At 39.9% G+C, this 25046-nt stretch overlaps 1 protein-coding gene across 2 annotated transcripts in view; it reads left to right on the top strand.

Moving 5' to 3' along the window:
* Window positions 1-25046, top strand: part of lrrtm4l1 (leucine rich repeat transmembrane neuronal 4 like 1) — a 47883-nt gene that overhangs the window by 7439 nt on the left and 15398 nt on the right. Inside the window, exon 2 of one of the 2 annotated variants that reach the window (XM_058617128.1) lies at window positions 15599-17229. In XM_058617128.1, coding sequence (XP_058473111.1) covers window positions 15599-17229 — 1631 coding nt within the window. Of the gene's footprint in view, window positions 1-15598; window positions 17236-25046 lie in introns of those variants that run through there. The other variant, XM_058617129.1, reaches the window with a different exon arrangement.

Below are 25046 nucleotides of genomic sequence, written 5' to 3'. Positions count from 1 at the left end.
GACCACTAACCAAAAAAAGAAGAAGACTGAAGCAAAATCTCATCTGAGCCTTTGCGTGTCTGTCCTGTCTGTTCTGTTTCTGCTGCTGTTGCTGCTGCTGCTGCTGCTGCTGCTGCTGTTGCTGCTGCAGTTACTGCTGCTGCTGCTGCTGCTGTTACTGCTGCTGTTACTGCTGCTGCTGCTGCTGCTGTTTCTGCTGCTGTTACTGCTGCTGCTGCTGCTGCTGCTGCTGCTGTTGCTGCTGCAGTTACTGCTGCTGCTGCTGCTGCTGCTGTTACTGCTGCTGTTACTGCTGCTGCTGCTGCTGCTGCTGCTGCTGCTGCTGTTTCTGCTGCTGTTACTGCTGCTGCTGCTGTTACTGCTGCTGCTGTTACGGCTGCTGCAACAAACGTCCACTGCTCTTATTTTCCTCTGATGAGGACAGTCTTTGTGCGAGGGACACTGAGACATAAAGACAGAGTTTGATAACATGAAGCATCTGTGCCACATGTTGTCATCACTGCATTGATCAGCCTTCATGTTACAAACACTCTTACACTCCAGGATTATAACAGGATGTTAAAAAGTCCCGTAAACCTGAGACAAAGCTCTCGTCCTCCTCGTGTGGAACCTGCAGGCAGTAATTCACAGCAGCAGCAGCAGAGGACGTGAGGACAGAGGACATAAGGACAGACTCAGACTGAGTCATGAGACACGCTCAGTGTTTTATTTCACTTTATGATTGCAGATGTTCGTGTGTGAATTAACGGTGACTTTGCCTCACGTTCTCTGATGTAAAGGATTCTTCAAGGACTGGATGATGAAATGATCACATGACTGATAACGAGGATTCACGTGTTTCTACGTCAGCTGATCTCACTCACCTTCTGACGCTCAGGGAATTATGGGATATGTTGGACAGTTACACAGTTCTGCTCGACTCAGTTTAGTATCGCCACGTTGTTTTCCATGACTTCATAGCTCCTCCTCAAAGTGGGCGGAGTCATCACATCACTGTGGTGACGTGGTTGTGTCACGAACGCGTTGTAAAGCAGTTGTTTTGGGTGAAAGTGAATCATTAGATCGATGAGTTGACAGAATGGTTCAGTCCTTCAGTCACTGAACTGAAATACCAGTGAACGTGGTGACGACCAGCAGCGCTGTCCATAGATGCAGGAACATATTCTCAGCTCGCTACACTGATTAAAAATATCATATATATTCTGCGGTTCGACTCCGACACCATGGAAATATTGTTACATGCAGCGGTGACACAGTCAACTGTGTCATCGGTTCACAAACCACCCAGAAAACACACAATGATACAAGTGACACACACTGATGTGAGTGTCACTGACGAAATAAAGAGAAAATCATGAGACACAATGAGACGTTAGATCAGTTCACAAACAGAAAAGAACTTTAAATTCACAGAAAAGTCAGAGCTGAACCACCTCACACACAACAAAGTCACACAACAATAGAAGGGCATTGACGCCGCTGTGTAACTGTCCATGGTGCTGATCATCCTGGCAACAGTAAACATTTAGACGTTCTTTGACAACAGCCCTCGTCTGTGGATGGAGTTCAGACTCTGTGTCCTGTACGATGTCCCGGGAGAGACGCTGAAGACGACTGCGTCTCCAGTCGAATCTTCTTTTTCTCTCCCCTTTATTTTTTTAATACATTTTTGGAGTCACCAGCAGGGGGTGCTGCAGCACCCTTACTTCCCTCGGTACTGGTGCTGTCTGTAAATACAGTGATCCCTCGAAGTAGTCGGCTTTATTTTGTACAATTATTCTACATGATTTAAGGCTGTAAAACCACACACTTTATTCACTTTTCTCACACAGACATGACCATTTTCTCACATTTCTCACTAGTTTAAACACTCTCAAAGATTTTAAAACATAAAAGTATTATAGAATGAAACCAAAAATCAAAACTTGTTTTCAGGCTCAAACATTTGTTTGAGAAATAAAAATATAAAAGTTTTCCTAGCTATTAGAAATAACACATTTCATTTTAATGATCAACTTACGAGGACATGAATTATTAATAGTGACTCACGCGTATTTCACAGTTCCTCTGACGATGCCGCGGCTTCCTCGTCCTCGCGACGCTCGGGAGCGTCTTTTTCAGGATGCGGAACACAATGCGCGTTAGTACACTGTAAAAAAAAAAAAAATCAGCGACACAGCGAGGCCGCGAAAGGTGAAGCATGTTATCGTGAGGGACCACGGTACACCAGACTCCTCATTCAAACTTCAATTGAATGAATTGAATGAATGACTTTATTCCTCCACACACATTTACAACAGCTCAGTTAAAGTGACAAAGAGGTGCAGAAATGTGCAAGTGTATAATAAGTAAAAAGAAAAGAAAAACGTAAGAATAAGAATGAGAATAAAATAAAATACAATATAGTAAAAAGAATTACAAAAAAAATCACACTCTAATATAGAGTAAGTAATAAAAATAGAGATAAAAATAAGATAGAATGCACAATATCCAAAAATGTACACAGTGTAGAAAGACTAAACCGAGATGTGCACTCAGTACAGAAGGAAAAAAACAAAACACGTTTACATGTTGGACATTACGCATGTTTTCAGGATGTTTAAGTCTTTTTCACTTTGATCTGCAGTTAAACTTTGCGCTCACGACTCTTCAGTGACGACACTCTCTGACCAATCAGAGGCCGGCAGTCTGTCGACGTCACATTTTAGTATCGGACCAAAAAAAGCATGATTAGTCAGCTGTGTTTGGAAGGTCCTACGATCCGAGACGGTCCTCGGCGCTGCGGAAATAAGACCATGTCGGAAAAGAGCAGAAATGAGTTAAATCGGTGGAAACTGATCCAATTTCTGCAGATCTCATTTATTTAAATTGGAGGAAACATGAAACTGGACGTGTGTGAATGTTTCAAAGAGACGCAGAGCAGATTTTATCATACGTTATATTCACATATTCTACAGTTGAACTATACAATCCTTCAGTCGGATGCTTTTTAAACTAAACACCTTTTAAATATCTATCGATCAAAGTAAGACAACATATCGGGATCTTTATTTAGTTTTAGTTTTTTTTATTTAGATATAAGATCAACAAAGTTCTCCCACATGTGCATTTTATCCGTGGTTTACATGAACGCCTCGTGTTCCTGCTCCACCTCCTCAGCTCAGCTCTGTTATCGATCATCGCTGCTCTCTGCTTCACCACACACACACACACGTGTCTGTGTGTGTGTGTGTGTGCGTGTGTGTGTGTGTGCGTGTGTGTGTGTGTGTGCGTGTGTGTGGATCCACAGTAAAGCCGCTGTCAGGAAAGTTCCTCACACGTGGGATTTCATTGTCCTCAGATGAAGAGTTTGTGCCGTGACCGTGTGACAGGATCAGTCCAGATATTCCACAGAGCAGCTTTAAAGGCTGAAGACGGAGCTTTTTCACTGATTTACATTATATTACATTACATTACATGTCATTTAGCAGACGCTTTTATCCAAAGCGACTTACAATAAGTGATTTACTTAAGATTTCCGCTGTGAGGTCAACACTGAAGGACGCGCCGCATGTGTTCACACTGTGCTTTTATAATATCATCACATTTCACAAGTGTTACAGTGAATGTAAAGACTATAGAAACTGTTCAGCGTTACATTCTTTCCATTAACTTCCCATTAATCAACACTTTAAATAATAATAACGTCAGCAGTTTAAATGTAGAGCTGCAGGATTTTACACTTTTAATTGACAGCAACTTTAATTATCTGTTGCTTTTTCTTTATTTATGGATCATTATGGCAACATTTAAGTAGTCGATCATTAAAGGGATATCATCATTATGGTAAATATGAATAAATAACAGCGACCTATTGTTTTTTGATTTTCACGTGTCAGTAACAGACGGAGAATGATCATGAACGTGTGTCAGCAGCAGAGACGCCGCGATCCTGACATGTTTTATGTTCAGTAACGTGTGCGTTGAGGTGCTGAGAATTGTGGGCGGAGCTACAGACCCTGGTGACGGAGCTAGTGACTCAGGCTTTTTCTTACATATTGCAGCTTTAAACCCTGAGACCAGAGCTACTGTCGTTTTTCAACACTGTACATTTTGATCAGCTGATAAAATGACTCAAACACAACATTTAGATGGTTGTGTTTGTATATTCTATATATTATATACAGTTTTATAATATATATATATATATATATATATATATATATATATATATATATATATATATATATAGTAAAGCTCAGGCGTTTGATTCACACAAAAACATGCCGCTGTAAAAATGTTGACATTCAAAGTGATTCATTAACTTTTTTAAAGGTCTCACAAATTAAACTTTACGCCCTCAGACTAATGGAGCATATGATTTTCTTTTTGAAGTTTCTGTTGGTTTTTAAGTGATGACATTTCTATTTAATAACAACTATTAACTGATTAATCATTTACTTTCATTTACTGATCAATTAGAATTTGATTAAATGTTAATCAGACGTGAGGATTTGTTGCTTCACTGCATCTCGTTAATGACTTTATTTCTCTTAACTGTTTGTGAGACGATTCAAGTTTAATCTCATCATTAAAGACATACAGTCAATTATTAATCCCTGAGTTTATTCTCCATTTCATTTAAAAAGTGGAGTTTATAGTTCAAGTGTTTCATGTCGGCCTGTTGTTGAGGTCAGATTTAATATCAGATTTCATGTGGATGATGTCTGAACATGTGATTCTTGTCCTGTCCTTGGACACGAGACGTAGAGTAAAAGACACGTGAGTTGATCCGAGTCAGAGAGGAAGAAGAATTCACTCTGAAGACTTTTCCTTTACAAACAAACCCACCTTTTATATTTAATGTCATTTCTCCCTAAGAAATACTGTGTTTATCTACTTTGCTCAAACTAAACCATGTTGTTATTACATTCATTTGACCTTTAATGTTAAACAGAAGTGCATTAACTCCTAACCCTGTTCCCAAACAGCCCAGTATTTGTCACGTGTTTATAATACCCTTTTTTCGCTGCTGTAGCAAAATAATTTCTCTAATCTAATCCAATCTAATCTAGATGAATCATCTAATTAATTAGATTAATTATCTAATTTAATCTATCTAATGTAATTTAATTTAATCCAATCTAATCTAATCTAATCCAATCCAATCCAATCAAATCTAAACATCAGTGTAAAGCCTTGTAAACTGTGTTTTTTGTTTTTTTTTATCTGTGCGTCACAAAATGATAGAAACAATAAGATTCAGAGGAAGAAGGAAACAGGGACATGTGGAGCTCAGTGCTACATGTTAACAACGTTACTGGTGAAAGTGATGAAATAAAAACCTTAAACCTTCTGGTAAATATTGAGATTGTGTCATTTAATTAAATCACAGGTACATATAATGTACATTAAGATATAACATACCATCTATACATAATAACCACTACACTCTAATGTGAGGATGAACACTTAAAGATATAAATAGTTTCTTGCATGAATAACTGGTATGAAATTCCGTTTCACTAATTGCGTTGTTAAAAAAATGTAAAGTTCAGTTTCAAAACTATCATTTTTTCTCTCACTCCCACTGATGTGAGCATATCACCTGCTGGTGAATGCAGATTAACACATTCACACTCATCAAACATCAATTTAATCCTGGATTAAACCTGTGTTTGAGGAGAGAATCATCAGCAGAAACAGTGACCTGCATCCTCCTCCTCCTCCTCCTCCTCTGGATAAATACTCTGTACAATAACATGCTGATGCTGAGATGGAGATAATCTATAGGCCTAATCAAGCCATTAGATCTTCAAGTGGTAATAATTTAGGTCTTTGTGTTTTTCCCGCTGTAAAGTGGCCTCGTGAGAGCGAGAGTGAGTCGTCTGTCTTCATTCCCTCCTTCGCTGTAATGTTCCCAAAGCTTGAGCTGCTCCAACTCACATCCCTCACAAATCCACCGAGAATAAACCGGCGAACACGATCGACTTGTTCATTTCATTTAAACTTTTACAACACGCTGCATCATTTCACGTGAACGTTGTCATTAGTGAAGTGATGCGAGCGCGGCGCAGTACGGCGGCGGCGGCGGCGGCGGCCACTGCTCCTCCTCTCGCCGCATGTATGTTTGGTTCCAGTGGCTGTAAAATAAGCTTTTATCATAAATCAGCTGTTTTATTCTGCTTCATGCTCACATTACAGCAGACTCCAATTTTCAAATGAATGGGCATAAAATAATGGGTTCAAGTGTGTAAAAAGGTACTTCATTTCAATATTGTAATGCCAGTGAGGTTCAATCTATCACCGCTCACCCCGTCACATTCCACCGTGCCCCTGGAAATATTTTTTAATTTTATGTGCCTTAAATCTGAGTGAACACACTCAATAATGTCATATATCACAGACGCTGTTGTGGCCTGGAGTTTTGCTTGCCTAAGCTGAGTCACACACTTTAAACAGCCTCCAGCATCAGAGAGGAAGAGGAGAAGGAAATTACAAGGACTTATCTAACGCTTAAAGGTTTACGAAGCCTGTCACTTCTCCGATCATCACTCTTTCCTCAAATCACACTTCTTCAATATTTACATATTCAAGGTCGATGGATCGTCTGAGTTAGGGCTGCAACGAACCATTCTTTTCATAATCCATGATTCTCTCGATGAAATGTTTGTCAGAAAATGTGTAAAGTGTGTAAAATGTGTAAAATGTGTGTCCACAAACCAAAATGATTGAGTTTGAATGATGTCTTTGTTCTATGGAGCAAAAAAAGCTCAACAAATTTACATTGAAAGCTAAAAAAACACATAAAACTGGTTTTAATGATTAAAAACACAAACTAGGATGAGACCAATAACAATATTAAAATGAATATAATACAATATACAGTCAACATGAATCAAAGAATAAAGTCATTAAAATAAAAAAAAGCCCTGATATTACAAACAATTACACAGAACCTCTCAGAAAGTTTGTTCCTTTCTTTGTCCTTTAAATTTGATCTAAATTCTCCCAAAGTCATTAAGTGTGAACGTTTTAAAGCTGGAAAGTGGAGCAGCTTTTATTCTGAGCTCTGACTCTGGGGACTGACGTGGTGGTCGTTTCTACACATGTTCGTACACAGATGAATCCGTTGAGATTTGGGATCATAAACGATTCCAGTAAAACTGAGATCAGTCAGAGAAGCTAATGTAGCAGCAACATACAGATATGATGTGACTTCAATAATACATTCAGTCAGCTAATAACTTGTTTCCACTTAAACCAGTGTGTAAACCAACGTTTTCTGGTGTAAACCAGCGTTTTTTCAGATGTAAACCAGCGGTTTTTTTCAGGTGTAAACCAGAGTTTTCTGGTGTAAACCAGCGTTTTTTCAGATGTAAACCAGCGTTTTTTCAGGTGTAAACCAGAGTTTTCTGGTGTAAACCAGCGTTTTTTCAGGTGTAAAGCAACGTTTTTTCAGGTGTAAACCAACGTTTTCTGGTGTAAACCAGCGTTTTCTGGTGTAAACCAGCGTTTTTTCAGGTGTAAACCAGCGTTTTCTGGTGTAAACCAGTGTTTTTTCAGGTGTAAACCAACGTTTTCTGGTGTAAACCAGCGTTTTCTGGTGTAAACCAGCGTTTTTTCAGGTGTAAACCAGCGTTTTCTGGTGTAAACCAGTGTTTTTTCAGGTGTAAACCAACGTTTTCTGGTGTAAACCAGCGTTTTCTGGTGTAAACCAGCGTTTTTTCTGGTGTAAACCAGCGTTTTCAGGTGTAAACCAGAGTTTTCTGGTGTAAACCAGCGTTTTTTCAGGTGTAAAGCAACGTTTTCTGGTGTAAACCAGCGTTTTTTCAGGTGTAAACCAGCGTTTTCTGGTGTAAACCAGTGTTTTTTCAGGTGTAAACCAACGTTTTCTGGTGTAAACCAGCGTTTTCTGGTGTAAACCAGCGTTTCTTCAGGTGTAAACCAGCGTTTTGTGGCGTAAACCAGCGTTTTTTCAGGTGCAAACCAGCGTTTTCTGGTGTAAACCAGCGTTTTCTGGTGTAAACCAGCGTTTTTTCAGGTGCAAACCAGCGTTTTCTGGTGTAAACCAGCGTTTTGTGGTGTAAACCAGCGTTTTTTCAGGTGCAAACCAGCGTTTTCTGGTGTAAACTAGCGTTTTTTCTGGTGTAAACCAGCGTTTTTTCAGGTGTAAACCAGCGTTTTTTCAGGTGCAAACCAGCGTTTTCTGGTGTAAACCAGCGTTTTTTCAGGTGTAAACCAGCATTTTTTCAGGTGCAAATGGCTTCGTGTTAACGCCATTAATAACACGTTTAACTGACAGTTCTCATATATATATACACATAAATATTCTATGTTGAGCAAAATAAATAAAGATTAAAAAGTAAAAGCTGTAGAGGGCGCCAGTATAGAAGTCAAAGAGGAAGCAGCTAGTTTAGCTACTGTTCTAGTCTTTGATCATTTCAGGGGATGTTTGACGATATCCGATCATACACACTGATATGATACCGATACCGATTGTGCATCCCATAATGTTACTATGACACGGGAAGATGAAAAGCCCTCACACATACGTGTGTCAGTCAGTCACCTTGAAAACGTGTGTAACCTGTGGTCGAGTGGAGCATTTAATAAGAAAGCGTAGATTTACTTTGTTTTCTTGCACACTTTTCATTTCTCTCGAGTGCCCTCGGTGCGGCCTGAGCACCGTTGGCCAATCCACTCGGGCACTCTGGGTAATAGCCTCTGCATCAGTGCTCAGAACAGCATGCATTCAAATGAAATATCAACTTGTCGCACGGCCAAGGAGGACGACAGCTGACTCTGCCACAATCCACTCCGTCCTCTGAGGGGGAAGCGGTGCCACTTTTATGAGATTTCAGAGAGGTTTCCACAGGAAGCTGACCTCAGCCGAGGTAATTGGGGAAAAGATATATTTTAGGAGTAATATTATATTTGATCTTTTGCAGTTTCCAGCTCATTTTAGTTGATGCTTGAGTTTGAATTGAAGCTCTTGAACTTGTGCAAACTTCTGGTGTGGTGTGTGAGCACTCGAGGCCTCGGGAGAAATCACAGCCTGTTCTTTAATTGATATTCATTTGCTGCAGTTGCATCATCAGGCGCAATTTGTGTTGAAGTCTTATTTGTTGCTCACAGGAAAATAAAAAGCAACGTGTGGATTTGCTGCGAGGCTCGTGTGTGTGTGTGTGTGTGTGCGTGCGGCGTAGCTTGTCATTCTCTGATCCACTGGCTTCTCCTTAATTCACAGAGAAGAGTTTGAATCCTAAAAAAGGAATGAAAGAATAAAACGGAGGCCCATTGATTTTTTTACATGTCGTGTGAAAGACGAGTGCAAAGCTGTTCGAAGCCTCTTGTGTTTTCAGATATGAATAAAGTGATGAAGTGATAAAGTAATGAAGTGATAAGGTGATGAAGTGATAAGGTGATGAAGTGATAAGGTGATGAAGTGATAAGGTGATGAAGTGATAAAGTAATAAGGTAATAAGGTGATAAAGTGATGAAGTTATGAAATGATAAGGTGATGAAGTAATAAGGTGATGAAGTGATAAAGTGATGAAGTGATAAAGTGATGAAGTGATGCCACTTGGTGAATATTCTCTGGTTTTCTTTGCTCCATAAAAACAAAGAAATCATTCAAACCCAAAAACAAGATGTTTGAGAATGTCGTCATTTCCATGTTTGACAAACACTGATCAACATTTTTACACATTTTATGAACCAAACTATAAACGTGATTAATCAACAGATTAATCGATTATAAAATGATCGTTAAAGGGCAAACTCTTTTTCTAACAAAAGTTCTTGGACAGAATAATCTGAGGTAGTTCTGTTCGCCGTTAAGGATTAAATGAAATGTTAACTTTGCTAAAGCAGTCGTGCATTTTGTTTGCAATCAGAACTCTGACAGAAACAAACGCTGCTCATTTCACAGAAAACATCACTTCTGTTAGTTTCACAGTTAATGTTGTTACCGTGTGTGTGAGCGGAATATTTATTATATAATAAATATTATTTTCAAATATTTAATCGCGATTATTCGCATTGATGTCATAGTTAACTCGCGATTAATCGCATTAACGTCATAGTTAACTGGCGATTAATCGCATTAACGTCATAGTTAACTCGCGATTAATCGCATTAACGTCATAGTTAACTGGCGATTAATCGCATTAACGTCATAGTTAACTCGCGATTAATCGCATTAACGTCATAGTTAACTCGCAATTAATCGCATTAACGTCATAGTTAACTCGCGATTAATCGCATTAATGTCATAGTTAACTCACGATTAATCGCATTAACGTCATAGTTAACTCGCGATTAATCGCATTAATGTCATAGTTAACTCACGATTAATCGCTTTAACGTTTATTGAGACAATATCTCTGTCACCTGCATATTGTGACTTATTCCTCTTATTGTGAGAGCTGCACAATAATAAGAGAGGCTGTGTAATCCGTGTTAACGCCGTTAATAACACGTTTAACTGATATTTCTAACTTCTCCGATTTCTCAATTGGAACACGATAAAGTTGGGGGTGACTTCACTTCCAATTCTGACATCTAGGTTCCCGGATAAGTGGAAATTGGCTCGTTCTACTAAAAATCTCCAACAAAAATGCATCTGCAACAGGAAAATACAGTTTCTAACAAAACACAAATGTATACCTGAGAACTGAGATCAGAGTCTAATAACAGAACATCCTGATTTTAGCAGTAACAATGTTACTGATGCAGGTTTTTTGTGTTTTTTTTTACAGTGAGCTTGTTTGTGGAACATCTGATGCATGAAATCAAAGGAAACCTGAGTGCTGCTTGCACTTAACAGCACATTTAATGATTGAATAATCAATTTGTGCCAAAGTGAAAGTCTCTCTGTGTTAAGCCTCCCGTGGGAGTCTGATACACACATGTAAGCTGGATTTCTTTATTACTCTGTCTGTGTGCAGAAATCTATGCTGAGCCAACAGCTGCTAATTAACGACGCTGTCGTGCGGCTGAATATTGTGGCTTTTTTTTTATCATGGATTACTGTCACGCACGTTCCAAACTCATAAAATATGCCCCAGTCTTCGTCTGTGTTTTCTCAGGATTGGTGTGCGTGAGGTCCCAAATGTAGTTTTAGTGATATGATGCGATGTTAGCGATCATTTCCTGCGGGTTCACTGCAGACTCTTCTAAAGTCTCCTGTGAAATTACCATTTAGGAAAAACTAATGAGCGTGAGTCGTGTTGTGGATGCTCAGCCAGATCACGCTGCCTCTAATGGAGGTGATTCTCGCTCTGCTCAGACGATTCTCTGGGTTTATTTATAGCTTACTTTTAGCGTGGATCTCCACTTTTACCATCACTAGACCTCCTTTTCTTAATTTACTGCCTTTCTTTCCTCTGCTTCTCCTCATATTTTTATGAAAATATGCTCTTTTATTATGTCTGTTTTATTCCCTGTTCCAACTTTTTACACTGGCATTAAATGTAAAGGTTACATTTAAAAAACTCTTACCAGGTGCAAAATGACACAATAGCTCTCACTAAAGGTCGTCATTTTTAACTGCCACACTTCATCTGGATGAGTCCGTGGCTGTGTTTGTTTTGACGCTGGTCCAGATGCACATGAATCATTTCTTGGCATTTTGTGTTACAAATATAAATGTGTGTGTTTGTGCAGCCTCGACAGAGCGGAGTGCTTTCTAATAGTCAAAATAACAGAATAAGAGAGAACTATGTCACTCTCACAATGCCCTATGTAAAATCATTCATAATCTCTGTTTCAATCCAAATAATTTAATGCCAGGGTAAAAATAAAATGGTTATTATTTTCCAGTGTAATCCTGATTACGTTGTGTTTGGAGTGGATGGCGAGCGGTGTGCGCTTCTCCGATCATTTGTCCACGCACTCCCCACATCCAAGTCATGATGTCTGCAGTGTTACCAACCAAGCTGGCAGACCCTCGAACCGTAGTGAGGAGACCACCGAAGACCGCTAGCTCCTTTAGCTCGGATTAGCTCGTTATTAAACCACGGCACTTTATTCACACACTGCAGGCTGATACACAGCCTCTCTTATTATTGTGCGGCTCTCACAATAAGAGGAATAAGTCACAATATGCAGGTGACAGAGATATTGTCTCAATAAAAAAACATCTGCACAAAGCAAGCAGATGCACTTTTCTATGTTGATAAGAGCATTAAAATGACAAGAAATCAAGGGACATTTACAATAGATACAAATGTGACATTAATCACAAGTTAACTATGACGTTAATGCGATTAATCGTGAGTTAACTCTGACATTAATGTTATTAATTATGAGTTAACTATGACATTAATGCGATTAATCGTGAGTTAACTATGACGTTAATGTGATTAATCGCGAGTTAACTATGACGTTAATGCAATCAATCGTGAGTTAACTATGACATTAATGCGATTAATCGCTAGTTAACTATGACGTTAATGGGATTAATCGTGAGTTAACTATGACATTAATGCGATTAATCGCGAGTTAACTATGACATTAATGCGATTAATCGTGAGTTAACTATGACATTAATGCCATTAATCGCGAGTTAACTATGACATTAATGCGATTAATCGTGAGTTAACTATGACATTAATGTCATTAATCACGAGTTAACTATGACATTAATGCGATTAATCGTGAGTTAACTATGACGTTAATGTGATTAATCGCGAGTTAACTATGACGTTAATGCAATCAATCGTGAGTTAACTATGACATTAATGCGATTAATCGCGAGTTAACTATGACTTTAATGCCATTAATCGTGAGTTAACTATGACATTAATGCGATTAATCGTGAGTTAACTATGACATTAATGCGATTAATCGTGAGTTAACTATGACATTAATGCCATTAATCGTGAGTTAACTATGACATTAATGCGATTAATCGTGAGTTAACTATGACATTAATGCGATTAATCGTGAGTTAACTATGACATTAATGCCATTAATCGTGAGTTAACTATGACATTAATGCGATTAGTCGCGAGTTAACTATGACATTAATGCGATTAATCACGAGTTAACTATGACATTAATGCGATTTATCGTGAGTTAACTATGACATTAATGCGATTAATCGCGATTAAATATTTAATCGTTTGACAGCACTAATAATTAGTCATCAGAATGATGTGCAGAGTGGATTGTGGTCTTTGCCTTGTGATACATTTTGTAGATATTGTGGACATTTACTGTATCTGTTACATAGTAAAAGTCATTTAGGCGAGTGCAGTGAGGGTGGATTAGTGCCATTACAGTGCATTAGCAGACACCAAATCATGCTTTCAGCTTTTCTGTGGATTTTCAGCATCAGAGCACATTTATTTTCTGTCATCACTAAAAATGTTCTTAGACGTGGATCAGTGCGGAGAAACCTTTGTTTGAAACAAGTAAAAGAGGCAGCATAAAGCATGCATGACCGAAGGTAGAAGTACATTCAGTGTGTGTAGAGTGGCATCGAGCATGAATTCATGTATTTAACTGCTTATCATTTGTTTAAAATAAATGGTTTTGACGTGTAGTTTAATGAATAAATCGATGCTTGACGCTGAGTCGTGCTGCCGCTCTGATGCCTCAGCTGGTTCCTGCACAGACACGATGTGATTGTTGTGCTGCCGCGTGTTAAAGCTGCATAATCAAGCTGCTAATTAATAATTACAGGAGGCATCACGCGACACACCACTGTCATTAACAGCTTTCTGAGCACATGGTGTCAGTCTGAACCCTTTCTACCAAACGTCTGCACATTCATTTACAAAGTGGATTTGTGAGTTAATGCAGTTTTCTTCATCATCATCATCATCATCATCTTTATCTTCTGTTCTTTTCATAACGATCCGTGTCTCTGTTCACACAGTTTTCTACACTCATGACACAAACCCTCAAACCAACAGATTTTCTCTATGTTTTCTAAAACAATTTGGGAATTTAGCTGCTAGTTGTTTAGAACCATGGTTCTCAAATGGTGGTATGTGTACTTGAAGATGACCATTGATGAGTTCACTAAAAACATGATGGAACTAGGTTTAGGTTAAGTCAAAGGATTTACTAATACATTATTTGTGGAGTTCCTTTTTATAAGCTGCTTTTTAACTCATTGAGTCATTTGAGTGTCACAGCTGTACACATCTGTGTGTGTGTGTGTGTTCTTGTATGGGTATCTTTGTGAGGACCAGAAAACGTATAAAACAGTGAGTGAGGACATTTTGAGAATGTGAGGACATTTGGTCTGGTCCTCACATTCTGTCAGTTTTTTTAGGTCCACAACAAGCTGCTACTTTCATCATCGATTCATCCGTCTGTCACTTTTTCAATAACTCAATTAGTAGTTTGGTCCATTAAATGTCAGAAAATAATATATTGATTGCTGTTTGCCTTGTATTCTCATTTGTCTTGACCACAAACCAAAGATTTTTAATTTACCATCAAAGACGAACAAAGAAGCAAGAGCATATTATCATCATCTGTGAGACTGAACACACAGAAATGACAAACTATTAAATAGTTGGTGATTCAGTTAATACTTAACTTATTGCCATAGTGTGTTTAAAAGTTCATGTTTGATCAAAAATCATCAGATTCCTGTGTTTAGGTTTGAAGGCGACCTTTTAAAAATCAAAAAGTCCTTACTAATTATTACATATTTCACTATTACATAGTCAAATACATGAATCACGACAATAATGAAAATATTGAGATCATGCTGTGAATATTGTGTGGTACATGTGCACAAATCCACAAACACTGCCAAGTCCAAACATGATTAACACGCTCCCGACTCCCCGCGTCTCGTTGTTAATTGTCAAATCAATAGCTGTTGACGACTAAAGCTGCTGCCACTGAAGGAAACACGAGAGCGAACAGATGAAGTACTTTTCAAAGCCCTGAGGAAAACTCCTCCCACTGAGAGTAAAAGCTGAGGGGATCGGCGGTTCAAAAATGTGTCCCTCGACGTACAGTCGAGTCAAAATACATGAACGCTCTGACACTCAGTTTTTTAACCGCTGGCTCTAAACTGAACCGTGTAACATTTGGAGTCAGACAGGATTGTGAGGTTTGAGGTCTGACTGACAGCTTACGTTCAGAAAAACAACAATTCTCTTCTTAAACCCCTGTTTGACTGTGAATGAGTTGCGTCTGCATTTTCAACGGAAGTGGATTTTTATAAAAATAAGGCATCAATTATGGTTGATTTTTAATATTAATCTTGTAGATTATGTCCAAGATCAAGACCAGAACCTTCAGAACATGGTCTCTGGACTCTGGTCTCTGCATTTCCCAGGTTTCTTTGTTGCATCGGCCACACAACGACCATCAGCTGTTTTTAAAAGTGTGACAGAGACTGAGCATCTCTCTCTCTCTCTCTCTCTCTCTCTCCCCCTCTCTCTCTCTCTCTCTCTCTCTCTCCCCCCCGCTCTCTCAGTAGTGCTGACACACTCCCTGGTGTGTGAGAAACTTGCAGCCTTACTTTTAAATGATTGACAATCATCAGAGGATTGTGAATAATTGTTGTTGTTTTTTTCCTGACTTCATACAATCTCAGAAAGTGATAGTTGGTAAATTCCTCTCTCCTCTTTCTGTCTCATAGGTCCACTGCTGTGTGATGGACGACTGGCACACTTGCTCTTTCCTCTCCTCCTCCTCCTGCGGGCTCCTCTGCTGTTCAGCTTCGGAGAGCGCACCTGCCCCAACAGCTGCCGCTGCGAGGGGAAAACTGTCCATTGTGATTCATCGGGCTTCTTGGAGGTTCCAGAAAACATCACCGTCGGCTGCCAGGGCCTCTCACTGCGCTACAACGAGCTACACACCCTGCTGCCCTATCAGTTTGCCCACCTCGGCCAACTCCTCTGGATTTACTTGGACCACAATCAGATTTCAGCTGTTGACAGTCGGGCATTCCAGGGCGTCCGGAGGCTCAAAGAGCTTATACTGAGCTCCAACAGGATCACGTCCCTGCACAATTCGACATTCCATGGAATTCCCAATCTCCGCAGTCTGGACTTGTCCTTCAACAAACTGGAAGTCCTTCAGCCAGGTCAGTTCCATGGCTTACGAAAACTGCAGAATCTACATCTACGCTCAAATGGTCTCTCCAACATCCCAATTCGAGCATTCCTTGAGTGCCGTAGTTTGGAGTTTCTGGATTTGGGCTACAATCGGATCAAGGCTCTCACTCGCACCACCTTTTTGGGCCTACAGAAGCTGATGGAGTTACATCTGGAGCACAACCAGTTCTCACGGATCAACTTTTTTCTGTTTCCACGCTTAGCCAATCTGAGGTCACTGTACCTGCAGTGGAACCGCATCAGGGTGGTGAACCAGGGCCTTCCGTGGACTTGGTATACGCTGCAGAAACTCGATCTGTCGGGGAATGAAATCCAGACCCTGGACCCTGCTGTGTTTCACTGTTTGCCCAACCTTCAAGTCCTAAACCTGGAGTCCAACAAACTGTCCAACGTGTCTCAGGAGGCCGTGTCAGCATGGATCTCGCTGACCTCCATCAGCCTCGCTGGAAACATCTGGGATTGTGGGACTGGCGTCTGCCCCCTTGTGGCTTGGTTAAGGAATTTTCGTGGCAGTAAAGACACCACGATGATCTGCAGCAGCCCGAAATATCTCCAGGGGGAAAAAATTATGGAAGCCACAAGAAACCATGGGATTTGTGAAGAAACCGATTATGTTCTGACTGAAACACCATCACCAATGTCGGAGTTTATTTCTGAAGCCACTGCCGAACCGACCTTTGCTTCCACTGGAACCTCTGCACCGTTACCACCCAGCAGCACCTTTGGTCCTCTTCCACCTTTCAGACCTCGACCTGCTCCTCATCCTACCTTTCCAGGTCACATGAACAAAGACCTCCGAGACTCAGTAGCTCGCACTCGACCCACTCATGCCCCTCCCCCAGAGGTTGAGCACATGACTGTGCACAAAGTGGTGGTGGGCAGCGTGGCACTCTTCTTCACCATGTCCCTCATCTTGACAGTTATCTATGTGCTGTGGCGGCGCTACCCGGGTGCTACCAGGTTGCTGCAGCAGCGCTCCATGGTGGTACGCAAGCATCGCAAAAAGAGTCCAGAGCCGGAGCAGAACCTGAGCTCCCAGCTCCAAGAGTATTACATGAGCTACAACCCGGCTGCCACACCAGAAGCACTGGAGGTGCTGGGCAACGGCACCGGTTCCTGCACTTGCACAATTTCTGGCTCCAGGGAGTGTGAGGTATGATCCATCGCATCTGCCTAAAAAAATACAAAATCAAAACACAGAGGCTCAACACACAGAGGTAAATCCTTCTATCAAGTATACACTGTAAAAAATAAGCCACATATTAGACTCACTTACACACTTGACTTCAAATGTTAGACATCTCCAATTATTCATGTTTTTACTCTTAAATCCTTGAAGTCTAAACAAAAATTCAATGAATCGGTTCTTGAGGAAAAAGAAAATCCACAACTTGGTTTTAATAAAACCAAGTTCTAACACCATCACATGAATAAATGTTGTATTTTCACTTTATCTGTGTATCTAAATTCTTACTCTGTGTTCATATTGAACCCGAATGAAAGTCTGTAGCTGAACAAATGACACACAGTCACTGCAGAGATGTGCGTCGCTTATCAGAGACTTTAAAGTTGTACTTTGTTTTGATTTGAAATATATGACAAGATGACTGTGAATTAGTTTAATGGAGAAAATTGTGAGGTTCATCTTCACGCCAACGCGGGTAGCCATTCAGATTTTATCGAACCAATTTGACGGCAAATGCTGATCCATAGTCTTGAGACAGAAACCTCACCGAAAGTGCAGTGCTGAATAAAACCACTGGGGGCAGCAGAGGTCTTAAACACTCTCATTGCCCTTTTTGTTCATGGTTAGTAAAACAGCTGTTGAAGTGAATTCTGGTCGTATGTTTCCTAATATATATATATATATGTATGTGTATATATATATATATATATATATATATATATATATATATACATATACATATATATCGTATTGTGACCTTTATATCGTGATACATATTTTAGGGTATAACAAATACGCAGCGCTATCAGTTTCAAAAATTCTGCCTTATTATGACACTTCCATTGTTACGACTATATTTATTTTATATCTGAGTAACTTGAGCCACGGTTGATGGTGGAAAGAAGAAGTTAACTCCTCCTCCTCTCTTCTCTCCTGCGGGAAATAGTCACGTCGTGGAATAGACGTGTTCGGTGTGAACACACATGTTGAAAACACACATGTTGAAAACACACATGTTGAAAACACACATGTTGAAAACACACATGTTGAAAACATTTGGAAATGTTCCTCTTGCTACGTCCAGCAGGGAGCCATGACTGACTGGACAGTGTCTAACTCAGCACGACTCATCTGTGTTTGTGTTTGCTCGTCTTGAATTACATCATGATCCATTACTCATGCCTGACGGACTGCACACGCGTCATCACGTCAGTCACGGGGACATCGTCCGAGCCTAATGTGTGCACGGTGACATGATTAACAATGAATGAATGAATGGAGCTTTCATTCCTCCACTGAAAGGTTTGGGTCTAATCTGTGGTCATTTGTCTTGAACTGCTTTGTTTTCAGAGGTTTGAAAGGTCTTTAAAACGCCAAAAAAATGGAACTCATGAAGGTTTCATTACAAAGTTGAACATGGATGACAGGAGACTCTGGTTTGTGATGTGCATGGTCTCACCCGTCAAAGCTAAAACGAGTTTTTCCACGACACTGCACACCTTTCCAGTTGCATGAGAGGGAGATTTATGGTAATTTGCACAGAAGGTGAGGCGATGCTGAAATCCCCAAATTTATTATCCAGCTTACGAGTGGATTTCTCAGCTGTGATAAGGCGTATATTCATAAAGCACGGTTATTATAATCAACTGCCTGAAGTTCTGGAATGATGCCTCATATTTGTTTGGTCTCAAGAAACACACGACCTTGTAAAGCTGCATTTATGACATGGCGCCGTCTCCAGCACAATTCAAAAGGTTAATTAAAACACGGCATTCTAAATGTTTTATTTAAAAATCTGTCTGACACCAACTATATGAGATTCAGTTTCACCAAATACAGAGTTTCAGGACAAATGAATTATACTTGAATGGAAAAGAAAGACAATGCCTGCTTACAGTCTCTAATCTTGTGTATTTTATTATCATTATTATTATTGTTATCATTATTATTATTATTATTATTATAATCATTTTTATTATTATTATTATTATTATTATTCAATTATTAGCTTTTGTTAGTGATTCAAGTTATGAACCAGACACATGATGTGAGATGTGCAACCACTGAGACAAAGATGACATCAAGACCTTTAGAGGCCAAGACCATGACTCAAGTGGTATGAGATCCAAGATCCAAGATCCATAGACCAAGACAAGACCAAGACTTTTATGAACTAAGACAAAGACCAAGACTTTTATGAACTAAGACAAAGACCAGGACTTTTATGAACCAAGACAAAGACCAGGACTCTGAGAAAACAAGACTGAATCAAGACCAAACCTGATACAAAGAGTGATACAAGAAGACTTTTAGAGATGGAGAAAAGACCAAAATAAGAGTGAGCTTTTTAAGGACAGCGGCGTGAAGTGAAGACACGTGCCTCCTGTTCTTGTATTCAGAGTTGTTCCTCCCCTGCTGATATTCATTTATGTTTCGGGGTTGAGATGGACATAGCTGCTGTCTTAGTCATGTCTCTATGAATGTCCCTGTGTATAGTTTTCACGTCAAAGAGGAAATGAGTTGTGCGTGCACCTCAGAGATTCTCCTTTTATTACAAGCTCACAGTCAACGATCAATGGGTGAATCTCTTTACACCCACAGGAACTGGTTCATTCCATTTTTCTGTCTGTCCGATTGTTCAGAATGAAACAATTAAACTTGTCTGCTTATGTGATAATCCTTGACATTTAGAGCTGGAATTATTAGGATTATAGGCATTCTATAACGAGACATGGACATTATTGTGAGGCAAAATTGATTTCTGAGGTTATGTAATCCACCGCTGAGGGAAATTGTCCCTTTTTTTAAATCCTGCTTCAATCGCAGACTGAGAGAAAACCAATCTATATGCATGTGACAGAGTGAGGAAGCAGCTGATGATGATGATGATGATGAAGAAGAAGAAGAAGAAGAAGAAGCAGCTTTTATGTGGAGAGAGTGAACGGGCACTTCAAAGAATCACAATCCAGTGGTGGCTCAGAGGGCAGGTGTGTATGTGTGTGTGTGTGTGTGTGTGTGTGTGTGTGTGTGTGTGTGTGGGTTCATCAGTGTCTCTGAACTGAACCTCAACACTTCAACAACACCATTACCTTCAAACCAAACTTTAGTAAAGTTTAACCTTAAGACCCTAAAACAGTAACAGCAGCAGCGGCAGTAACAGCAGCAGCAGTAACAGCAGCAGCAGCAGCAGCAGAAAGATTCAGACAAATGGAGTTTGTGTAAACTACACACGTGATTGTTTAAATGCAAAAACAAAATGGCGTCTTGGTCTCGTGTTGATGCTTCTCAAATGCACCATATTGTTGTGAGTGTGAACAGAAGCTGCTGAGTGATGAATCCACATCAGTGTTGAGCTGGTGTTAGTGTGAATATCACACACCTAAAATATCCTCTGCTTTAGACACAAGAACAACAGATGCATTTAAAAAACAACAACAACAAAATCACTGCAAAGACTAATCCACTTCCACCACTAATGCAATCGCCTGTAATGTTTAGACTCTGTAGGTCACAGTGATTCATTAGTATATTGTCAAAGAACTGTGATTTAAAAAGAGTGCAATTATTTAAAGCAGCAGCACCAGGAGACGTAAATAAATCATTATTGATGCTCTACAGAAAAGTCACAAAGTTGTGGATAATGATGAATCACAGAGGATTTGTTTTTGTCCCTCAAACTCCATCCAACACTTCTTCTTATAAATCACACGAGCACATCGTGGTTGTGCTTGGATTCCATTTCCACAGTTGAAGTGTTTTCCCCCCACACTCACACAGAGGGTGACACTGACGGTGACACTGACCTGATTTCATTTCTCACTGGACGTTAAACTTGTCGGAAAGCTTTGGCTCTGAGGGCAGAAACACTCTGAAAACAGAGACATCTTCATTTCTATTTCAGAAAACAGGTTTCTCCTTTTTTATTAAGCTCTACTTTGTGAGTGTTCTCACCTCTAAAATCCTCTAAAGTCGTCGTCAGTTATTATCTTACTGTTGTTTTTAGGAGCTCAGCACTACAGTGGCCGACAGGGGCAAACGCACTGCGACGAAGCCAAAACACATGAGAAATGAGCTGCATATTCACAAACGCTGCCCAAAACACCAGCAAGTCCCAAAACACCGGCGAGTCCCAAAACAACGGCGAGTCCCAAAACACCGGCGAGTCCCAAAACAACGGCAAGTCCCAAAACACCTGCAAGTCCCAAAACACCGGCGAGTCCCAAAACACCTGCAAGTCCCAAAACACCGGCGAGTCCCAAAACACCTGCAAGTCCCAAAACACCGGCGAGTCCCAAAACACCTGCAAGTCCCAAAACACCGGCAAGTCCCAAAACAACGGCGAGTCCCAAAACACCTGCAAGTCCCAAAACACCGGCGATTCCCAAAACAACGGCAAGTCCCAAAACACCTGCAAGTCCCAAAACACCGGCGAGTCCCAAAACACCTGCAAGTCCCAAAACACCGGCGAGTCCCAAAACACCTGCAAGTCCCAAAACACCGGCAAGTCCCAAAACACCGGCAAGTCACTAATCACTAATCATGACCAATACTACTTTTTAAGTATGATTACTTAGATTTGAGTATTAGTGGATACTGAGTACTGAGTAATAATACCATTACATTTAATGTTTAAACATTAAATACAGTATTGTGAGGACTATTCCTTTATTTTTACTGAGAAACATTTAAGTTTTATTTACATCCAGATATGATCGATAACTTCGGAGATAACCACAGTTTTAGATGAACACAGTGACGTGAAATATGATTCAGTGAATATTTAGTGATGTTTTATCAAATGTGTTGAAGTTACTGTTCTCCTCCTCCTCCTCCTCCTCCTCCTCTTGACAGTCTGCTCTCCTTTTGTCCTCATCACTTATCTTTAAGTATTTCCAGTCTGCTGAGTCATGGTGACAAAACAAAATACAGAGTTTGAGTCCTTGTCCATGACACGTCCTTGTCCACGTCCACGCGTCCACATCGGTGGACATCCATGTTTCAGTTTTGCTACGACAATGTGAAAATCACGTACGACGTCGTGCGATAAACAGCTCGTCGTTGTCGCGTTTAAAATCCAACACAGAAACACATTTGACATTTGAGAGGAGGCGGAGCTTCACTTGCAGTCCTCTGCTGTGGGTTTTCTGTGCTTGTCTTTCGCCGGCTCTTCTATGATCGATGTCTAAAACAACACTCACACTGCTGGGATCTTATAGACGTATGTGTTTCATTTCTTTCATTTCCTCAGACCTTTTATTTTCTAAACCCACAGTTTAAACTTTGTAAATCAGTCGTATGTTTGATTAATGAATCACCACTTTATTTAATAAATCTTGAATAAAATGCAAATGTACTCAGCGATGCAGAATAAATCTCCTTGTGTTCACCTCATGAACCATAATTCCTCCTCAGATCACTGCACTTTATAACCCCACACACTTTCATAGTTCACTTTATAGTCTCGTGTTTGAGGATGAGGAAATATTGTAGCATCATCTCAGTGTCTCCACACAGAAAATATGAAGTTACATTTAACAACTTGATGATTTTTCTAACTGGACCAGAGAGAGAAAAGCACTTTAACTTTGATACAAATGATTTATGACTGAATGAAACCATTTTCATCATCAATTATCATGAAGTCCTACAATCGCTGGAAGGATGCAGCGCCCCCTTGTGGCACTTCAGCTCATAAAGTAAATCACTGTGACTGTATGTTGTTGAGCTAGATTAGATATTAATGATAAACCTGTTATTGTGAATGATTTTATCACTTCATTATCATCCCTGATCATTAATATCGATCAGAAATCATCCTCACGCTTGTGTTATTATAATCACGTGTTTGAATAGAAGAAAAGAAACAAAACAAACACAGACAGAAAGAGTTCAACTGTAAAAATATTAGATGTTAATATTCTTTTCCACTTTAAATGACTTTTAAAACTACTTCAGCCTGAAAGATACGTATCAAATATTAATAATATTTTTGAAATTTTAACTCTTTAAAGGCCAGTTTGTTTTCATATTTTTATTGGAAAAAAAATCTACAATCATTTCCATAAAATACATTTCAAGGGGAATTTGATTATAATTACTATTAGGCCTTGAGATGGGTCAATGATTAGCAGAAACATTTATTTTGCAGTGTCAGATTTTTCCAAAAACTTTCTAATGTGTTCCTAGTGGCAGAAAACGCCACCTTCCAAAGTGCTGTAACATTTGATTACGATAGCCTTCTGTAAGAGACCACTGTGTGTGTGTGTATGCGTGTGTGTGCGTGTGTGTGCGTGTGCGTGTGTGTGTTTAACCCTTAACTCTTAAGGGTTAAATATACATTTTAGTTGACAGAGGAACTCTGTAGCGCCTCCTGGAGCTCAAAGGTTACAATTTGTTCCCTGAAGACAATATGGATACGGATTGAAGATAATACGTATTTCATCACCTTGAAACGAGAAAGGCAATTAAAATGCTTTTGTGTAACGTTGTGTAACGATGTGTCATGTGTGTCGTGTGCAGCACTGGACACAATTAAAGAAAAAAGCTTCATCACAAAGGCAGAGAAGTGGCTGCTGAGGATTTGACTCTCTTTAAAGACACATGAAAAAGAAGCAGATTTTCTCGCTGGTCTTTTCCTGCAGCTCTCGCTGCGTTCAGGAGATACCACACCTCCCCCCCCCCCCCCCCCCCCCGCGCTCCTCCCCCGCTCCTCCCCCTCAGTCTGCTTTGAAGACAGAAGGATGTCACACATGCAGCCACCTCGCTCACTTTCCTCCTCGTCCCCTCGGCTAATTTTCTCCTCCAGTCTGGTTCCACTTGACAGGCATTTCTGTGAAAACCATTTAGAAGAAGACTTTCATTTTCCGCTCCCTCTCCTCTTCACCTCATCAGCTGTGAGGAAGCATTAAGATCTGAGATGAGAGCAGTCTTAATGAATTCACTGTATGGCCAATATTCAAAGTTTCACCCAAAATATAAGAATAAAAAAAATCTCCTCACTGTCTTTGAAACTAAAGCTTTACATATTTGTGTCTCTGGTCTTACATTTTTAAAATCATCATTTTTAAGATCAAAGAAGATGGAGTTTTGAAACAATGAATGATTCAAAGGATTTAAACCAAACCTTTGTGTTCCACTTTGGAAACTCTGTGTGATTCAATGGAGCAGCAGCAGGAAACAGCAGCAGAAACAGCAGCAGCAGTAACATTAGTAACAGCAGCAGTAACCACAGCAACAGCAGCAGTAACAATATGAGCAGCAGTAACATTAGTAACAGCAGCAGTAACCACAGCAACAACAGCTGCTGCTGTTTCTGCTGCTCATATTGTTACTGCTGCTGCTGCTGATGATGATAATGATGACAGATAACATGAAAACATAAGTTTTCTCTCTGTATAATAAGTTATTTTATTACTGTCGCACTCTGTCGTCTATTTTCCTCTAAATGTGTCGATAAGTTACAAACTGACCTCGTGGTCTGTGAAGACCTGATGACAACATTAACTCCTCTGACGTCGCCCCCTGGTGGCTGAATGCAACTCTTTTCTTTTCTGCGTCCACTTCACAGTGTACTCTGTTGGAGTACTGTACTGTATACAGTATATACAGTATACAGTATGTATAACATACTATACATACTGTATACTGTATACAGTATACAGTATACAGTATATACTGTATACACTATACATACACTATACAGTATAAACTGTATAGTGTATGTTATACCAATTTTGAGATACTCAAAGAAAGCATTGTACAAATGTGGATTCAAAAACATGGTC

This window comes from Solea solea, chromosome 19 (assembly GCF_958295425.1).
Source record: "Solea solea chromosome 19, fSolSol10.1, whole genome shotgun sequence".
Taxonomy (NCBI): domain Eukaryota; kingdom Metazoa; phylum Chordata; class Actinopteri; order Pleuronectiformes; family Soleidae; genus Solea; species Solea solea.
The sequence above is the reverse complement of the archived record's forward strand: the minus strand, read 5'-3'. Positions and strand labels throughout refer to the sequence as shown.